The 15585-nt window shown below is 35.5% G+C and overlaps 1 protein-coding gene across 1 annotated transcript; it reads right to left on the bottom strand.

Moving 5' to 3' along the window:
* Positions 1 to 3543: 3543 nt before the first annotated feature.
* LOC130591229 (mechanosensitive ion channel protein 9-like) lies at positions 3544 to 9266 on the bottom strand. Its single transcript, XM_057394185.1, has 6 exons — positions 8143 to 9266; positions 7020 to 7278; positions 5006 to 5299; positions 4481 to 4692; positions 3689 to 3905; positions 3544 to 3573 (listed from the first exon to the last, which is right to left on the bottom strand). Exons 1-6 carry the CDS (start codon positions 9264 to 9266, stop codon positions 3544 to 3546), a joined length of 2136 nt encoding a protein of 711 aa, XP_057250168.1.
* Positions 9267 to 15585: the final 6319 nt, after the last annotated feature.

The raw sequence follows: 15585 nt of genomic DNA on the forward strand, positions 1-15585 counted from the left end.
AGTTCAAGCAAATTGGTTTTGTAGGTGCAATAATGTTACTTTATTCAATTATAATCTTAACTTTAGGAAAGAATATGATGATGAAGCAATAATCTATGCAAGCAAATTGGTTTTTTCAAGCAAATCAATTTATACACTATGTAGACCATGATGAGGCAATAATCCCAGTGAAAGTATTGGGTCAAACCGTCTGACCCAATACTTTCCGTCGGACGGGCTGAGCAAGCGCAAGGAAGAAGACGAAGAAGATGCAAGGACTTATTCTTAACCATCAACAACAGCAACTCGCATTAAATAGTTTGGGATTCAAGGGATAAGGATTTAGCTTGAGATAAGATGAAATCAACAGCTTCATAGTACTTGGGATTTGGCTGGGCAGTATTGATTCGAAGGTATTCTTGGAATCTGGAGATGATTGATGATGTTGATGATGATAGATTTTGGATTGTTGTGATTATTGTAGTGAAGAGAAGAGATACAACATAGAGATTAAAGAACATGGTTCCGCGACTTAGTAGTGATTCCAGCCCGTCCGAATGAAATTGGTGTGTTTTTTTTGCAATTTTTGGAAGGGGGGGGGGAGAGAATGAGTAATCAGAAGAAGAAGATAATGCTTTCCTTCCTGTGATATGATTTTCATTTGGTCTTCTGTGTTCTTTCAGTTGGTGTGTAAATTCTTTCAGCTTGTGATGTTTTTCTTTCATTTGGTCTTTTGTGTTCTTTCAGTTGGTGTGCAAATTCTTTCAGCTTGTGTTGTTTTTCTTTCATTTGGTCTTCTGAACAAAAATTGAAACCAACTGAAAAAAATTGAAACCAACTGAAAAAAAAATTGAAACCGACTGAAAGTCGTCCAACCAAATATTATGGTCGGACGCGTCTGACGTAATACCTTCTCATAATCCCATTATTTTATTCAAGGAAATCGGTATTTTACATATAATATTATAATATAATGCAAGCAAATCGTTTTTTTAATATTATTTTAACAAAAACACAATCGATTATGGATCCTATATAATACCGATATCAATTCTTTAACGGTCACTACAATACAATACATAAATCATCTCATTACTTAAGATTAATTTTTTTTTGTTATAATAAGATTTTATAAATATAAAATTCTGACAAATAAAGTAAAATTATAATAAATCAGATTTTTTTTTTATGAAACATGTTTTTATTTATTAAATCAGATTTTTATCTTTCAAAAAATAAAATTTTCGAAATCAGAATTTTTTTTGTAAATCAGTTTTTCGTCCAAAAAAGAAAATTAGAGAGAAAAGAAAATTCCGAAATTATAACTTGAGTTGTTTTGGGAAAGGATTAGATTTATTACAGTTAGTGAGTGAGAAATATAAAAAATCAAGATTCTAAGTTTTAACAGTTAGTGAAAATTAATTTAATATATTAGTAGTATAACTATCATTTAGGAATTTATAATTGAGATTGAAATTAGGATGAATGCACATTTTAATTTTCTGGACAATCAGTTTATATTAGGGTGTGATTACATGAACATCTTATATAATAACATTTTTTACCTTTATTTTTCCGCAACTATAATAACAATTCTTGGTGGGTGAATTTTGAATTTTAAATAAAAAACATTTAATTATATTTGACCGGTAGCTATAATTTAGGCAGTTGTTTAAAACTTCCCACACTAATATCATTGTTTGATTTCAAGGTAGTTTTTTTTTGGAAGGAAATAATCATGCCATGTGACATCAGAATTTTTGGATGTGAATACGTTAAATAATAGAGTGTCGAATTTGGCGATGACATGTGGCAGATGTAGTAGTAGCATGACACGTAGGCGAAGTGAACATTGAATAATGCTGGCTTGACACGTAAGCAAAATGAACCTTGTTTTATATATATATATATAGATAGATTCCCACAAAAAATAGATATCCATTGTAATACATTTTTTTTCGTAATACAAAACTACTGAAAATGAAACTCCTTCGCCTTATCAATAGTGAATTTCCCAATAAGGACAAGTGGAATTGTGGAATGGTGAAAATTGTTGGCCAATTGGGAAGTGCCCAACCAGATAACTTTGTGTCTTTACTAAAATAACATATGTACCTCTTTTGAAAATTATATGTACCCTGTAAAACTTTATTAAACTTAACGATACTAGAGATAACGTGAATATTCTTATTTAAATATTCCTACACAACTCTTTTTCTTTCCAAGTTTCATCTATATAACTTTTGTTTACTGTCTTTTGACAAAAAAAGACATGTTCAGTTTATTATATGTGTGACTTTATAGCATAAGGACTTATAGAGACTAAAAGAAGAAGAAATATTTCAAAGTATTGTTGAGCCTCCTTAAATTAATCTCATGTGATATACTTGATATTTGTTACATATGAATGTCCCACATTAATACCAAAAAGATAAAGATGTTGACTTTATGTGGCTAGCTGATGGACTAGACCTGTTACCAATATGTTGCGATGAAACCTCCTTTGATCTAATGAAGTGAGCTTTTCGTCCATAGTACTAGCCCTCGTCTCCAGGCCTACTAAAAACACTCCCATATCTTCAATTTGATGATACCTTTTTATCCTTTTCCGTCTTGCTCATATCTAAAAACCTAAGACGATTCCAAATAGAAAAACTTCAATCATTTCAATTCGTTTGAAAAAAAAAAAAAGAAAACTCTATCCTTAAGCTTCGCATAAGCGACTTCATACGTGTAATTTCATTCAAAAATCGATATTGAATTAGCACGGTTCATTCGGCGCTGGAGACAAACATCTTTTAGGTACCCTGGTTAAAGTTAGCAATGGACTTGCTTAATAAATGTTATTATGAAACCTGAAAAGGGAAAAAGGAAGGATAATTGAGGCATACAATCATGAACGTCGTAGCATCCATAAGTCGAAATCTAAATATGATCATATATTTGTAAAGGCCCTAATGAAGAAGGACTATTATGAAGTCTAAGTCGTCTTGTTAAATAGAAAATATGCATAATGCTAATAAGTTCGTACAAGTTAAGTTTTGGCTGGTAAGAGCTAGGGCATAAGGCTACTCAAATTTGATGTACAAATGGAATTCAAATATGTTAAGCTCAAAGTAAATAAGCTAAATGAAGTTTAGAGCTAGTAATAAGTTTCATAAGATAAAATTAATGAAATTAGGTAAAGAAAATGCAGTCTAATAAACATAATCTTGAAACTGCAAATGACCTTAACTTGTTGTATAAGTATGTCACTGGGAAATACTCCCCCCGTCTTTTATTAGTTTACCCCTTTTGACTTTTGACACTATTCACATACATGACTTTGACTATCTTTTGTAATTTGTATTTAAGGAAAAATATAGTTATGTGAGATCTTGTTGGATTCGTCTCAATGTGTATTATCCAAATATCAACTTTTTGTAATATTTGCTTATCGAAAATTAGAGATATTAAGGTTCAAATTAGTATCTCGACAAATGTGCCCCAAAGAAATGGGTAAACTAATAAAAGACGGAGGGAGTACAATACATACTTACCTCAAGAGATGACCATGATATCGTTTTAGCTAGCTTCTTTTCCCTTTTGTTTACTCTGCAATATGATACATGTTGAAAGTACAAGACAACAGAGTAATTATGTTATAACTTAACTTAGCTTATAGGTTTAACATAAATAGTGACATAAGTATTATTGGTTGGAATTTTACCTTGAATTTGCTTATAACATCTTGCATAAGTAGACAAAAATCAGCTTGGAGTTTATTCTTTCGCCGAAGGCACTCCGAGTACGTCCAACCTTTAGTATTTTCAGCCTTGTATTTCAGACGGAGGACTAACTTGATGTTATCTCCCATTATTGAGACTGCTAAGTTAATAGAACTTGGCAAAATCTCAAAGCTTTGCTTATCCAAGTGATCTTTGAAACTGAAATATGCATTTAGAGGTAAGAGGTTGATTATCAGAGAAAATTAGTTAAAAAAGTGTATGTAACTTAGATAGAAGAACAATAATTATAATTTGCTTTATGCAACAGACCGTATAATTAATTAGATGATATTTCGACGGTGTAAGTGTGATATGTGTTATTGATGAACATAAATAGGAAATAGATAAGGCTTATGTACACTTGTGCATGGAACAAGCCGATATTAGGTGTCGTACCATCATTTAACAGCATAATGCGTCGAAGATAAACTGTAAAATGAATGTCTTTTCACCTATTCAACTAAGTATTTTAATTTTCGTATGACCTAATAACTTTACATGTTTATGAATTATGATAGAGTATAAAACTATTTTTGGAATTTCAACCATCAGTTTACGCTTTTGTTTGGTTCTTTATCATGGTATCAGAGCTCAAGTTCTCTATCAGTTTATGTCATTGGGTGTGTGTGGGGGGGGTGTCATGAAGTATAATCACATTGCTTAATGAGCTGATAAGATCTCTAATTTCATACCCCTAATATGGAATTAGTAGAAAGAAAGGAAGACAAACTCACAAATTAGTTATTTCTTCCTGATTGTTGATGTTTGTGAGGTTCACATAACCTAAATTGAATTCTACGCAATCACTCCAATCAAACTTGGTTTTGTAATTGATTATAACTTTGATGGCTAACTCTACATTGGGATATATCACCACCTCTTGCGTACCAAGTTTATCCACCTTTGTGAAAGTAGTTGTCCAAATGCCTATTGCTGTAACCTCCATCTGTAAAGTCAAAAGACATAGCACAATTGTTGACATGATTAATCAAATAATAACAATAATAACAATAATAACAACAACAACAACAACAACAACAACAACAACAATAATAATAATAATAATAATAATAATAATAAATCTCCCACGCATATAATGACATAGAATCTAACAAAAATAACACGGGCTAATACAAAATTTTGACATAAATTTGATGTCATTTTTGTCATCTATTTCATATCACGGGCTAATACAAAAAATGAATATTGCAACTAAAGTTGGATTAAATAGAAAGAAAAGTAAGTATATGTTAACTAACCATTTTATCGTCAATGATACATAAATCGCCAACATCGAGGGGATGAACCACATAAACAAAAAGGATGCCTTCAAATAGAGTTTTGCAAGTGTTTCCAAATATAAAAGTTGCAGCTAACAATGGTGATGCAATGAGGACAAGTACTTGTGTAGTAGCCAATCCAGTAAGAAGAAGCCACATTATGAAAGTTGCAGCTATTAGAAGCCAACTAATTATTTTGTTTAAACAACCTGCTACTTCCTCTGCACTGCTTAGAGTATTCGCAAGATACATACACTGATGGTGTGCTCTCTCCTGCTCATGTACATGAAAATTCGAAATGTCAAAAAATATACACCTATCATTAAGTTTCATACTTTAATTATGGGCGTGTTCGACAATAACTTTTGAATTAGCTTTTAGTGTTTGAACTAAATCAAAACTCTAATAATGGGTGAAAAGTCGTGTTTGGTGAAGTAGTGCTTTGAGTAGTTTCTGGTGTTTGAATTAGATTTTGGAATAATGGTAGCTTTTAAAGTATTAGCTTTTGAAGATTGAATATCGTTTGCTTTTGTTATTTTTCTAAAATAACAACTAGTTTTACCGAACATTAATTCTTATAAAAACAATTTTTACAATCAAACTTTAACAATTAATAAGGATGAGGAGTTAGCTCATGTGGTCGAGCACTCCCCTCTGATCCTTGAGGTCAGGGGTTCGATCCTTACCCCCAGCATTATGTTGGGGTATTTCCTTAGCATGCTTTGCATGCTTTATCAGCCAATGTGCTGGTAGTTCCTACAAGGCTAGTAGCCTTGGTAGGGGTTAGCCCTAGGGCTGACTTAATTTCCCAATCAAAAAAAAAAAAAAAAAAAACTTTAACAATTAATATTTGACAACAACTGATAGCTATTGTCGCCTAGTGCTACAGCTAAGACTACTTTTGTTGAACAAATTATATGAGTATTAGGTAATTGAAAAGTTTCAAATCAAAGTATCAAAATCATTTGTCAAGTCAGATTTAGTGGAAGACTTCCTAACAAATTCTAAATCAAAGTTACATTACTATTTATAATTCTCTTCATATATGCTAGAAGCCTAGAGGCTAGAAGTAAGACAAGATTACCAGTGATAGACAAGGATGATCTATCCTAGCTAGACTTGTCCCAAGATTTGCGCAAGATATCACCTCTTTCATGTTAGGCCATAGTAAATAAATATTAGAACTTTTTGAGAAACTAGAGGCTAGAGCAAATAAATCAAAGAGTTTGTCTTGTAAGAGACCGTCTATTATTAAATTAAAATTAGGCAACGGTAAGCCCAATATTAAAAAGAGAATCGGCTCGATAGTGACTAGGTTAATTTCTTTCGGTGACTAGTTTAATCTATTTAGTTACTAGATCTACTTTTATATTAAAATTAAACCGTCTTTTTTAATAATTTTTGTAAATCAAATATGTTAGGAGTTTGTGGAAACAACCTAATGATACAATCTATCTATACACTATACTAATATTCTTTCTCATATAGTTTTTTTTTAAAAAAAAAGCAAGATTAACGTGAAGATTTGAAACCATAATTTCAAGTATCACTCCAGCATACTATTATTGCTTCTTTAATTAAAATTAATGATGATATATGAATGAAAAACTTAAATCCATATAATGAATGAAATGACTTATTTAACTACTACTAAATTGTAGCACAGATTGCCCGGTCCTAAATACTTTACAAGTAGCAAAGTAGAGTTGATCAACTCAGCTCGGCCTGATTTTTGGGCAGAATTTTTGGCCCGTTGTCGAGCCCGTACGACCCTTATTGGATACGCCAAAAATGACTCTTTAGTCATTTTTTAGCACGACTCGATTTTGGTCAGACCCGCTCATTTTGACCCGAATTAGCGGGCTTTGGGCAAAAAATTTGACCGACCCAACCAATGGGCAAGTTTGTGGGCGCGGCCCAAACGAACCCGATCCATTATCACCTCTATTGCAAGCTAAAAGTAAATCATATGTTAAGTTAGTAATTTACTTACCACCCATGTTTGAATATCAGCATAGGAAATCATAGAAGAATTTTCTGATTGCTTCGGTAACTTAATGACAAATTGGTCCCAATCATTGATTTGTTTCGCGCAATTTGTGGTAGAGCTATGTGCTGCACCTTCTTGATCATCTTCTTTGTCTACACCTTCTTCCTCAGACCCTCTTTCTCTTTGATGCAATGTACGTAGTCTCATCAAGATATTCCCTTGATTTTTCTCATGATGATCAATAATTTGTTTCAATTTTTCCCTGATCATATTGACACAAATAACCCATATAACGATACGTACTCTGGTTCTAATTAGTAAAACTCAGTACTTTGCTTATGAAAAAAAACTATAGAATCAACAATAACTGATTTCAAACAAGGGAAAACCAGCCTAATTGATCAACAAAATAAAACCAGCTTCAATTATTTTAAAGAATTTTATATAAGTTGGTAATTTTTTAAAATTATCATCAAAATTAAGTTTGATTTAATAAAAAGCAAGCAAAGGAGGTAGAGGTGGTAGGCTGGTAGCTCAGTGTAGTACTACTCCGAATTTCAAGGCATTGCCATGGTTCGAATTAGGGGTGTTCATTTCGGATATCCGATCCGAAAATTTGGACGTCCAAAAATTTCGGATCGGGAAAAATGATATCCGAATCAAATCCGAAAATTTTCGGATCGTATCGGGATATCCAGAATTTTTAGATTGGATCATCGGATATCCGAAAACTAAAAAAATTTGAAAATTTCAAAGGAAAAGTTTATAAAACAAGTTTCGGATCATCGAATATTTCATATATCCGGCCTTAAAAACGGATATCCAAAAAAATTGCATGTTTCCGAAAATGAAAAATTCCGATTCGTATCCGATAAAAATATCCGAAATCTAGAAAAGCAAATATGATATCCGAAAGATCAGATCGGATACTTATGAACACCCCTAGTTCGAATCCTCATCCCAACAATATGTTGATTGTACCCAACATATGAGATGGTGTACCCTGCAAGCTAGTAGCATGATAGGGGTTGGTGTTCGGATTAATTATCTTTCCAAATAAAAAAAAAAGCATAAAAGGCAAGTAAATCGAAAATCGACATACAAAGGAAATAAGTTTAATTCATACCTATTATCACTTGTTGCATCAAAACTTTCAAGAATGTCAGAGATGTACGTCTCCTTCAACAATTTTCGTTTAGCCACTATAAAGAAATGACTCGCCCGTTGTAAATCATCCATAGTTGGATCCTTGTGAAGTAACAACTCATTTTTTATCCTTTCCTTTTTTTCAAGGTTCAATTTCTTCTTGGCTCCTTTTGGAATTAAGTCGAACAAACTAGTCACTATTAGGCTAAAGCATTTCGTTAAACTGTTGTCTCCTCCTCTTTGACTATTCTGTACTGTTGATGCTTCTTGTTCATTATCATCATCTTCAACTATATCATTCCTTAGTTTGAATATATCATGTTTGTCACAATCAAGAATGCCAAGGAAATACAATTGCTCACTAATGGAAATGATTCTATGCTCTAATCTATTATAAACGGTATGAACTTCCCAAGCTAGTAACACAAAAGTTTTGATTAACCAAAAAAAAGCACATATTAAAAGAGTAAGTAAAGTCCATAATCCATATTCCCATATACTCTTGGTTTTGCCTATCTTCATGTCTAATCGCGTGCCGAAATATAATACCCATGTAAGTAGAAGCAACAATGAGCTCATTATGAAGCTAATGCTCAACTTCATTCCATTTGCAAAATACACTATGAATTTCTTATGTAAATGTCTTCCTAAGACATTTTGCCAAAAGTTTTCATGAGCTATTTTAGGATGTTGTTGACATATACGACGTAGTGACATGACGGCTATGTGGGTAAACAAGGTGATTAGATTGTACCCAATAAGGACTAGAATGGATACCCTCAACCACTTTCGAGTGGGTAATCCGAGGATTTCGTGGTTCTTGAAAGTAGGAACACGTTTCATTACCTCATGTTCTGCCCACCAGAATATGAGACCGTCGATTATCTCTGAAAAAGCTTGTGCAACATTTAGGCTTCTAACATTAAGGATTCGAGTAACTTGATGAGTAAGCATATAAACAACATAGCTGATGAGGTAAAATCCACAAATGATGCTAATTATCACAACCCATCTTGTGAGAGGCAAATCCAATAATGTTACTTGCTTTATAGAAGGAACATATTTAGCAATTGGAAAGAAAATCCATAGTGCCACCAAAACCATGGCTACATCTATGTATAGCCATCCTCTAATAAGATGCTTGAAATTTGTGAGTTTTTTATAATTATATCCATACTTAATGAATTGAAAAATCCGTGTAATTAGAAGAGAAATAACTAACAATGGCAAGGTTGCAAGGGCAATAATTAGAATGCAACAATAACCTAGTGTAATACCGACTACTAGTAACACAAAACAAACACAAATAACCAAAAACATAACTAAATACACGCAAAGGTGTAGAAGTAAATAAAAACCCATTTTTAAAAAAATTCTCAAAATGGAAAAGAAGTACTTCACTTCACGAAATTGTGGTCGTGTAGTTGAATTTGGCTTAGTTGGAATATCAGCCTCCTGATCGAAGCTAACAACATGAGAACTAATGTTATTAGGTAACTTTGGTGGATCATCCATGATAAGAAGAGAAGATTTAGATACTGAATTAAGGATGTAATTGGGAGGTAATGAACTAGCTTAATTTCTTTGTACTTGTATATATAGTGTAGCTAATCAAACAAATTTTTAATTGCTACTAGATGCCATCAAACCCTGGACTCAATAGCCTCATCAGGCTAGCTAGCTGTAATTTGTGCTTAAAAAAGACTAATACTTGTTCTTAAACAAAGACTTTATAACCTAATTGGTTCATCATGTGAAGATTAATTAGTTAATTCATACTATATAATATAATAGTTCTATATACGATGGTTTCTTGAACAAATACTTTTGACTTAATTGAATCATGATTCATGATCGTGTTAGTAAATGCTCAGATCGAACATGTTTAATTTAGTTGACTTGGCTTAATCGATGCATTATGTTATTACCCTTCGAGCATATTTATCTAGTCAATGTAAGCTCGAGGAGTGAAATGCTGAAGCCAATTGACAATATATTGTCCACTTGTGTGATAAACTAATGGCTATATCTCACTTTATTTTACTAAGACAACTCAATCCTATTTATATTGGACATTGCATGATGCTTCTTAATTTTTAAATCTGACGTCTTTATTTGGTCAAATTTTACATATGGGTACTAATCTATACTAGTATATTAAAAGACGTGCATAAACCAAGAACGGTGTCACGTGGCGCTCTCCCTAGGGAGTTTGAGTTCATGTAATCCATGTACAATAAAAAAAATTAGAAATTGCATAGTATAGGTTTTGATCATGTGACCTCAAGTTCATATACTAAAGTTTTAACCACTAGACCAAGTTGTATTTAGTGATATCATATCAAAGTACAATATTAATAAATGAAGATTTTCTTACCCAGGGCATAACCCGGGCCTAATTAATAACTAGTTAAAAACCTAAATCGCGTCTATATGTATCAATTAACATTTTACGATTCTCACCATGAGAGGGTTCTCACTAGAACCCAACCCTATATATATATATTTCATTCTTCAATTCCTTTTTGTCCTTCATACTTCCTTTTCCATGGTCTTGAAGAATGAACTTCCCATGGTCTTGAAGAATGAACTTAGACCATGATTTTCTTGTATATTGCGTTAGTAGAAGTTTTTATATGAGAGTATGTGTTTCTTAAAAATTGGCCAATGATAATTCTTGAATATGAATTAGGGTTTTTTGTCCCAAACTACCTAAATTTTTAGCCACTTTGTAACAAACTACCTTAAATATTCAGAATTGTCCAAAACTACCTGAATTATACAAAACCGATGTTGACCCATACCTTGATGGTTTTGGAGGAGTTGACTGCGGTTTTATACGTATTTTTATGCGTATTTTTATACGAATACGTATTCTTATACTTATTTTAGTGTTTATATGTATTTTATGCATATTTTTATACGAATACGTATTCTTATACGTATTTTAGTATTTATATGGTTTTTATGCGTATTTTTATATGAATACATATTTTTATACATATTTTATACGAAATACGTATAAATATGTTTTTTTAATGACACGTAAATCGAGGCTATCCGGGAACGCAGTTCAGGGCTAATCGGGTCATTTTTTTTGCAAATACCAACCTCGAAACCAACCCCTTAAGGGTGGAGTTAAAATGACCTGTAAACCTTGAACGGGCTATTTTTTTTCCTGGCACGTAGATTGATGCGCGCAAATCGAGGCTATCCGAGAACGCAGTTCGGGGCTAATCGGGTCTTTTTTGCAAATTCCGAACTCGAAACAGACCCCTTAAAGGTGGAGTAAAAATGACCCGTAAAACCTTCAACGGGCAATTTTTGTCCTGACACGTAGATCGAGGCGATCGATGCGCGCAAAGAACGACCTCGATTTGCGCACATCGATCTACGTGTCAGAAAAAAATTGTCCGTTGAAGGTTTTATGGGTCATTTTAACCCCACCCTTAAGGAATCCGTTTCAAGGTCGGAATTGGAAAAAACGATTCGATTAGCCCCGAAACGCGTTCCCGAATAGCCTAGAATTGCGCGTATCGATCTATGTGTCTGGAAAAAAAGCATGTTTTGGACAATACCCGATTGGTTGTTTACATAATAATGTAGGTATCATGCCTATTAGCTAGTTACCAAACACCTCTATACAAACCGATAATACAATCAGCTAGTCAAATCAACTAATATAACCAGTTAACATTTTTTTTTTTTTGAGGGGATATAACCAGTTAACAATTATCCAATCAGATAGCTTTATGATGATACAGGGTTTGGTTGCGGAGAATTTAAAGAGTCGTTTGGGTTATGATTGTGCTTTTGGTGTTGATAGTGTTGGTAGGTCGGGAGGTCTATGTATTTACTGGAAGTCGGCTCTGCTAGATTTCAGTTTGGTTTCTTTTTCTAATAATCATATTTGTGGAGATGTCATTGTGGAGAATGGAGTCAAGTGGCGATTTGTGGGTGTATATGGGTGGCCGGAGACGGGTAATAAGCATAAAACTTGGGACTTGTTGCGATCTCTTGGTGATTATGAAGGGCCGATTCTTTTTGGGGGTGACTTTAATGAAGTGTTGAGTATGGCTGAAGTCGAAGGGAGTCGTGTTTATGACAGTCGAGCAATGCATGATTTCAGAGAGGTTGTAGATGAGCTTCACCTTCGTGATTTGGGCTTTTCTAGTTTATGGTATACATGGGAGAGGGGTAAGAATCCCACAACTCGGATCCGTGAACGTTTGGATCGGTTTCTCGCCTCTCCACAGTGGTTTGATTACTTTCCTCAGGTACAAGTTGAGCATATGGCACGTCATAAGTCGGATCATACTCCCATAATGGTCCAACTTCTAGGGTGCAAGCGAAAAAGAAAAAAGAGGATAAAGAAGAGATTTCGTTTTGAAACTGCATGTTGTTGGAGGATTCTTGTGAGCCTTTGGTTCGGGCTGCATGGGAAAATTCTTTGGGCTTTTCTTTCGAGGGCCGAGTGGGTGCTGTAGCGCAGGAACTTGTTGCGTGGAGCAAGGATACGCTGAATCATTTGGGTCGTGACATTTGTTCGTTGGAAGAAGATATAAAACGGCTGCAGCACTCTTCCCTTGCTGCTGACCGTGAATTTGTTATGGAGTGTTATGGCAAGCTTGATGGATTGCTTGAAAAGCAGGAGGCATTTTGGTATTTGCGATCACGTGTGGCGGAGATAAAAGATGGCGATAAAAATACCAAGTATTTTCATCATAAAGCTAGTCAACGAAAGCGGAGAAATTACATTCATGGTTGTTTGATGATAGGGGTGTGTGGCGTGATGATGAGGAGGATATTGAGCGTGTGGTTGAGGCATATTATAAAAAATTTGTTCACTTCGAGTCTGCCGTCTGATGATGCTTTATCTGCTGTTTTGGATGCCGTGGTTCCTAGTATTTCTGCTGAGATGAATGTGGCGCTTTGTAGGCGTGTGGTGAAGGAGGAGGTGTGGGAGGCTCTTCGTCAGATGCACCCTAGCAAGGCCCCAGGTCCTGACGGGATGCATGCTATTTTTTACCAGCGCTTCTGGCACATTATGGGTGATGATGTCACATCTGTTGTTGCAGGTATTATTCATGGTACTAGACCCCCTGATGCTTTAAATAACACAAATATTGCGCTTATTCCGAAGGTAAAGTCTCCAACTCTTGTTTATGAGTTCAGGCCGATAAGTTTGTGTAACGTTATTTTCAAGCTTGTTACAAAAGTTCTAGCTAACAGGTTGAAAGTAGTATTACCTGGTGTTGTTTCAGAAAACCAGAGCGCTTTTGTTCCTGGTAGGCTCATTACTGACAATGCTCTAATTGCCCTTGAGTTATTTCATTCTATGAAGTATCGCTGTAAGGGGAATAAAGGTTTTGTGGCCATGAAGCTTGACATGAGTAAAGCGTATGATAGGGTTGAGTGGAGTTTTCTTCGGAGTCTGTTGCAGAAAATGGGGTTCGCAGATTCTTGGGTGAAATGTGTGATGGATTGTGTGTCTTCTGTGAGATACTCTTTTGTGGTGAATGGGGATGTGTGTGGCTCTGTTATTCCTTCTCGGGGGCTTAGACAGGGTGATCCTATATCTCCATACTTGTTTATTCTTGTGGCAGATGCTTTTTCAGCTCTTGTTAGAAAGGCAGTTGCAGATAAGTCTATTCATGGCATGAAAGCGAGTCGCAGTGGCCCGGAAATTTCTCATCTTCTTTTTGCTGATGACAGTTTGCTCTTTGCACGTGCTTGTAGACAGGAATGCTCAATTATAGTTGATATTCTCAACAAATATGAAGCAGCATCTGGTCAAAAAATTAACATTGATAAGTCGGAAGTTTCGTTTAGCAAAGTTGTCAGTTCTGTTAAGAAAGAGGAGTTGGTGGAGTTTTTAGCTATGAGACAGGTTGACAGGCATTCCAAATACTTGGGCATCCCTACATTGACAGGTCGTTCTAAACAACATCTTTTTTCAGGAATTATGGATAGAGTGTGGAAAAAGTTGCAGGGATGGAAGGAAAAGTTGCTTTCTCGGGCTGGTAAAGAAGTACTTCTGAAGGCTGTGATCCAGGCTATTCCTACGTATGTGATGGGTGTCTATAGGTTTCCCGTGGCTATTGTTAAATCTATTCATTCGGCAATGGCTAGATTTTGGTGGGGTTCAAAAGGCGATAGGAGGTCGATGCATTGGAAGAGTTGGGAGTATTTGTGTAATCCAAAGTGCTTAGGAGGTCTGGGTTTCAGAGATCTTTCAGTATTTAATGAGGCCCTTCTAGGTCGACACGCTTGGCGCTTGATTCATTGTGAGGATTCTCTTCTTAGTAAGGTGTTGAAAGCTAAGTATTACCCTAGTTCGAACTTCCTCGATGCCTTGCTGGGTCCTGTTGGAAGCTATTCGTGGAGGAGCATTTGGGGATCGAAGTCTTTGGTGAAGGAAGGGGTTCTTTGGCGTGTTGGAAATGGAACTTCTATTAATATCTGGGAAGATCCTTGGGTGCTTAATGGAGATAGCCGCTTTATTTCAAGTGAACGAGTCGAGCAGCTAACATATGTGTGTGACTTGATTGATTTTGGGGCGATGGAGTGGGATGCTGGGGTTGTCAATGAGTATTTTAATGAGCAAGATATTCAAGCTATATTGGCAGTACCTTTGAGCGAACGCCTCCCTCATGATCGTGTAGCTTGGGCCTTCACAAAAGATGGCCAATATTCTGTCAAGACGTCTTACATGGTTGGTAAGTCGGGAAATCTTGATCTTTTTCATCGAGCTTGGGTCACAATTTGGGGTTTGCAAGTATCTCCGAAGGTGAGACATTTTTTGTGGAAAATTTGTTCTAACTCTTTGCCGGTTCGAGCCATTTTAAAGCATAGACATATCATCCTAGATGATACTTGCCCTTTGTGCTTAGAGGGGCCCGAAACTATTTCTCACGCCTTGCTGCATTGTTCGAAGGTGCGTGATATCTGGGAGGTGGCAGGGCTCACGAATAAGCTGCCGCATGGGGAATGGGCGAGCTGGCTGGACTTGTGGGATGAGTGGCAGGAGGTGGAGAGTGAAACTTTGGTTGTCTTGAGTTATGTAGCTTATTACGTGTGGCATAGGCGAAATACGGTGGTTTTCGAAAATTGGTATAGGCCGAACGAGAATATGGTAGCCATTGCTATGCGAGCTGCAGCCGATTTCAATGAATACTCCCATCATATATATGGCAGCGTGGTTGGGCAGACGTCGCGAAGCTCGAAAGTGTGGCAGCCCCCCCCTGTGGGGTGTGTTAAATTGAATACGGATGCCTCGATTAGTGATGATGGGTGGATTGGCATGGGCGTTGTTGCTCGTAATGATGTGGGAGAAGTTTTGTTCGCGGCTTCTCGTAGGGTGAAGGCATGGTGGCCTATTGAAGTAGCGGAAGGGAAAGCTCTTTGTCTTGCCATTAAGCTA

Source organism: Beta vulgaris, chromosome 4, assembly GCF_026745355.1.
Source record: "Beta vulgaris subsp. vulgaris cultivar EL10 chromosome 4, EL10.2, whole genome shotgun sequence".
Classification (NCBI taxonomy): Eukaryota; Viridiplantae; Streptophyta; class Magnoliopsida; order Caryophyllales; family Amaranthaceae; genus Beta; species Beta vulgaris.

Excerpts from the sequence above, each read along its gene's own strand:
- LOC130591229 (XM_057394185.1), bottom strand. The coding sequence starts at position 9,266 with ATGGTTTTGGTGGCACTATGGATTTTCTTTCCAATTGCTAAATATGTT. Across the intron at positions 5,300-7,019 it reads CTGATATTCAAACATGGGTG|GAGAGAGCACACCATCAGTG; the intron begins GTAAGTAAATTA and ends GTACATGAGCAG. Across the intron at positions 3,574-3,688 it reads ATGTTATAAGCAAATTCAAG|AGTAAACAAAAGGGAAAAGA; the intron begins GTAAAATTCCAA and ends ATCATATTGCAG.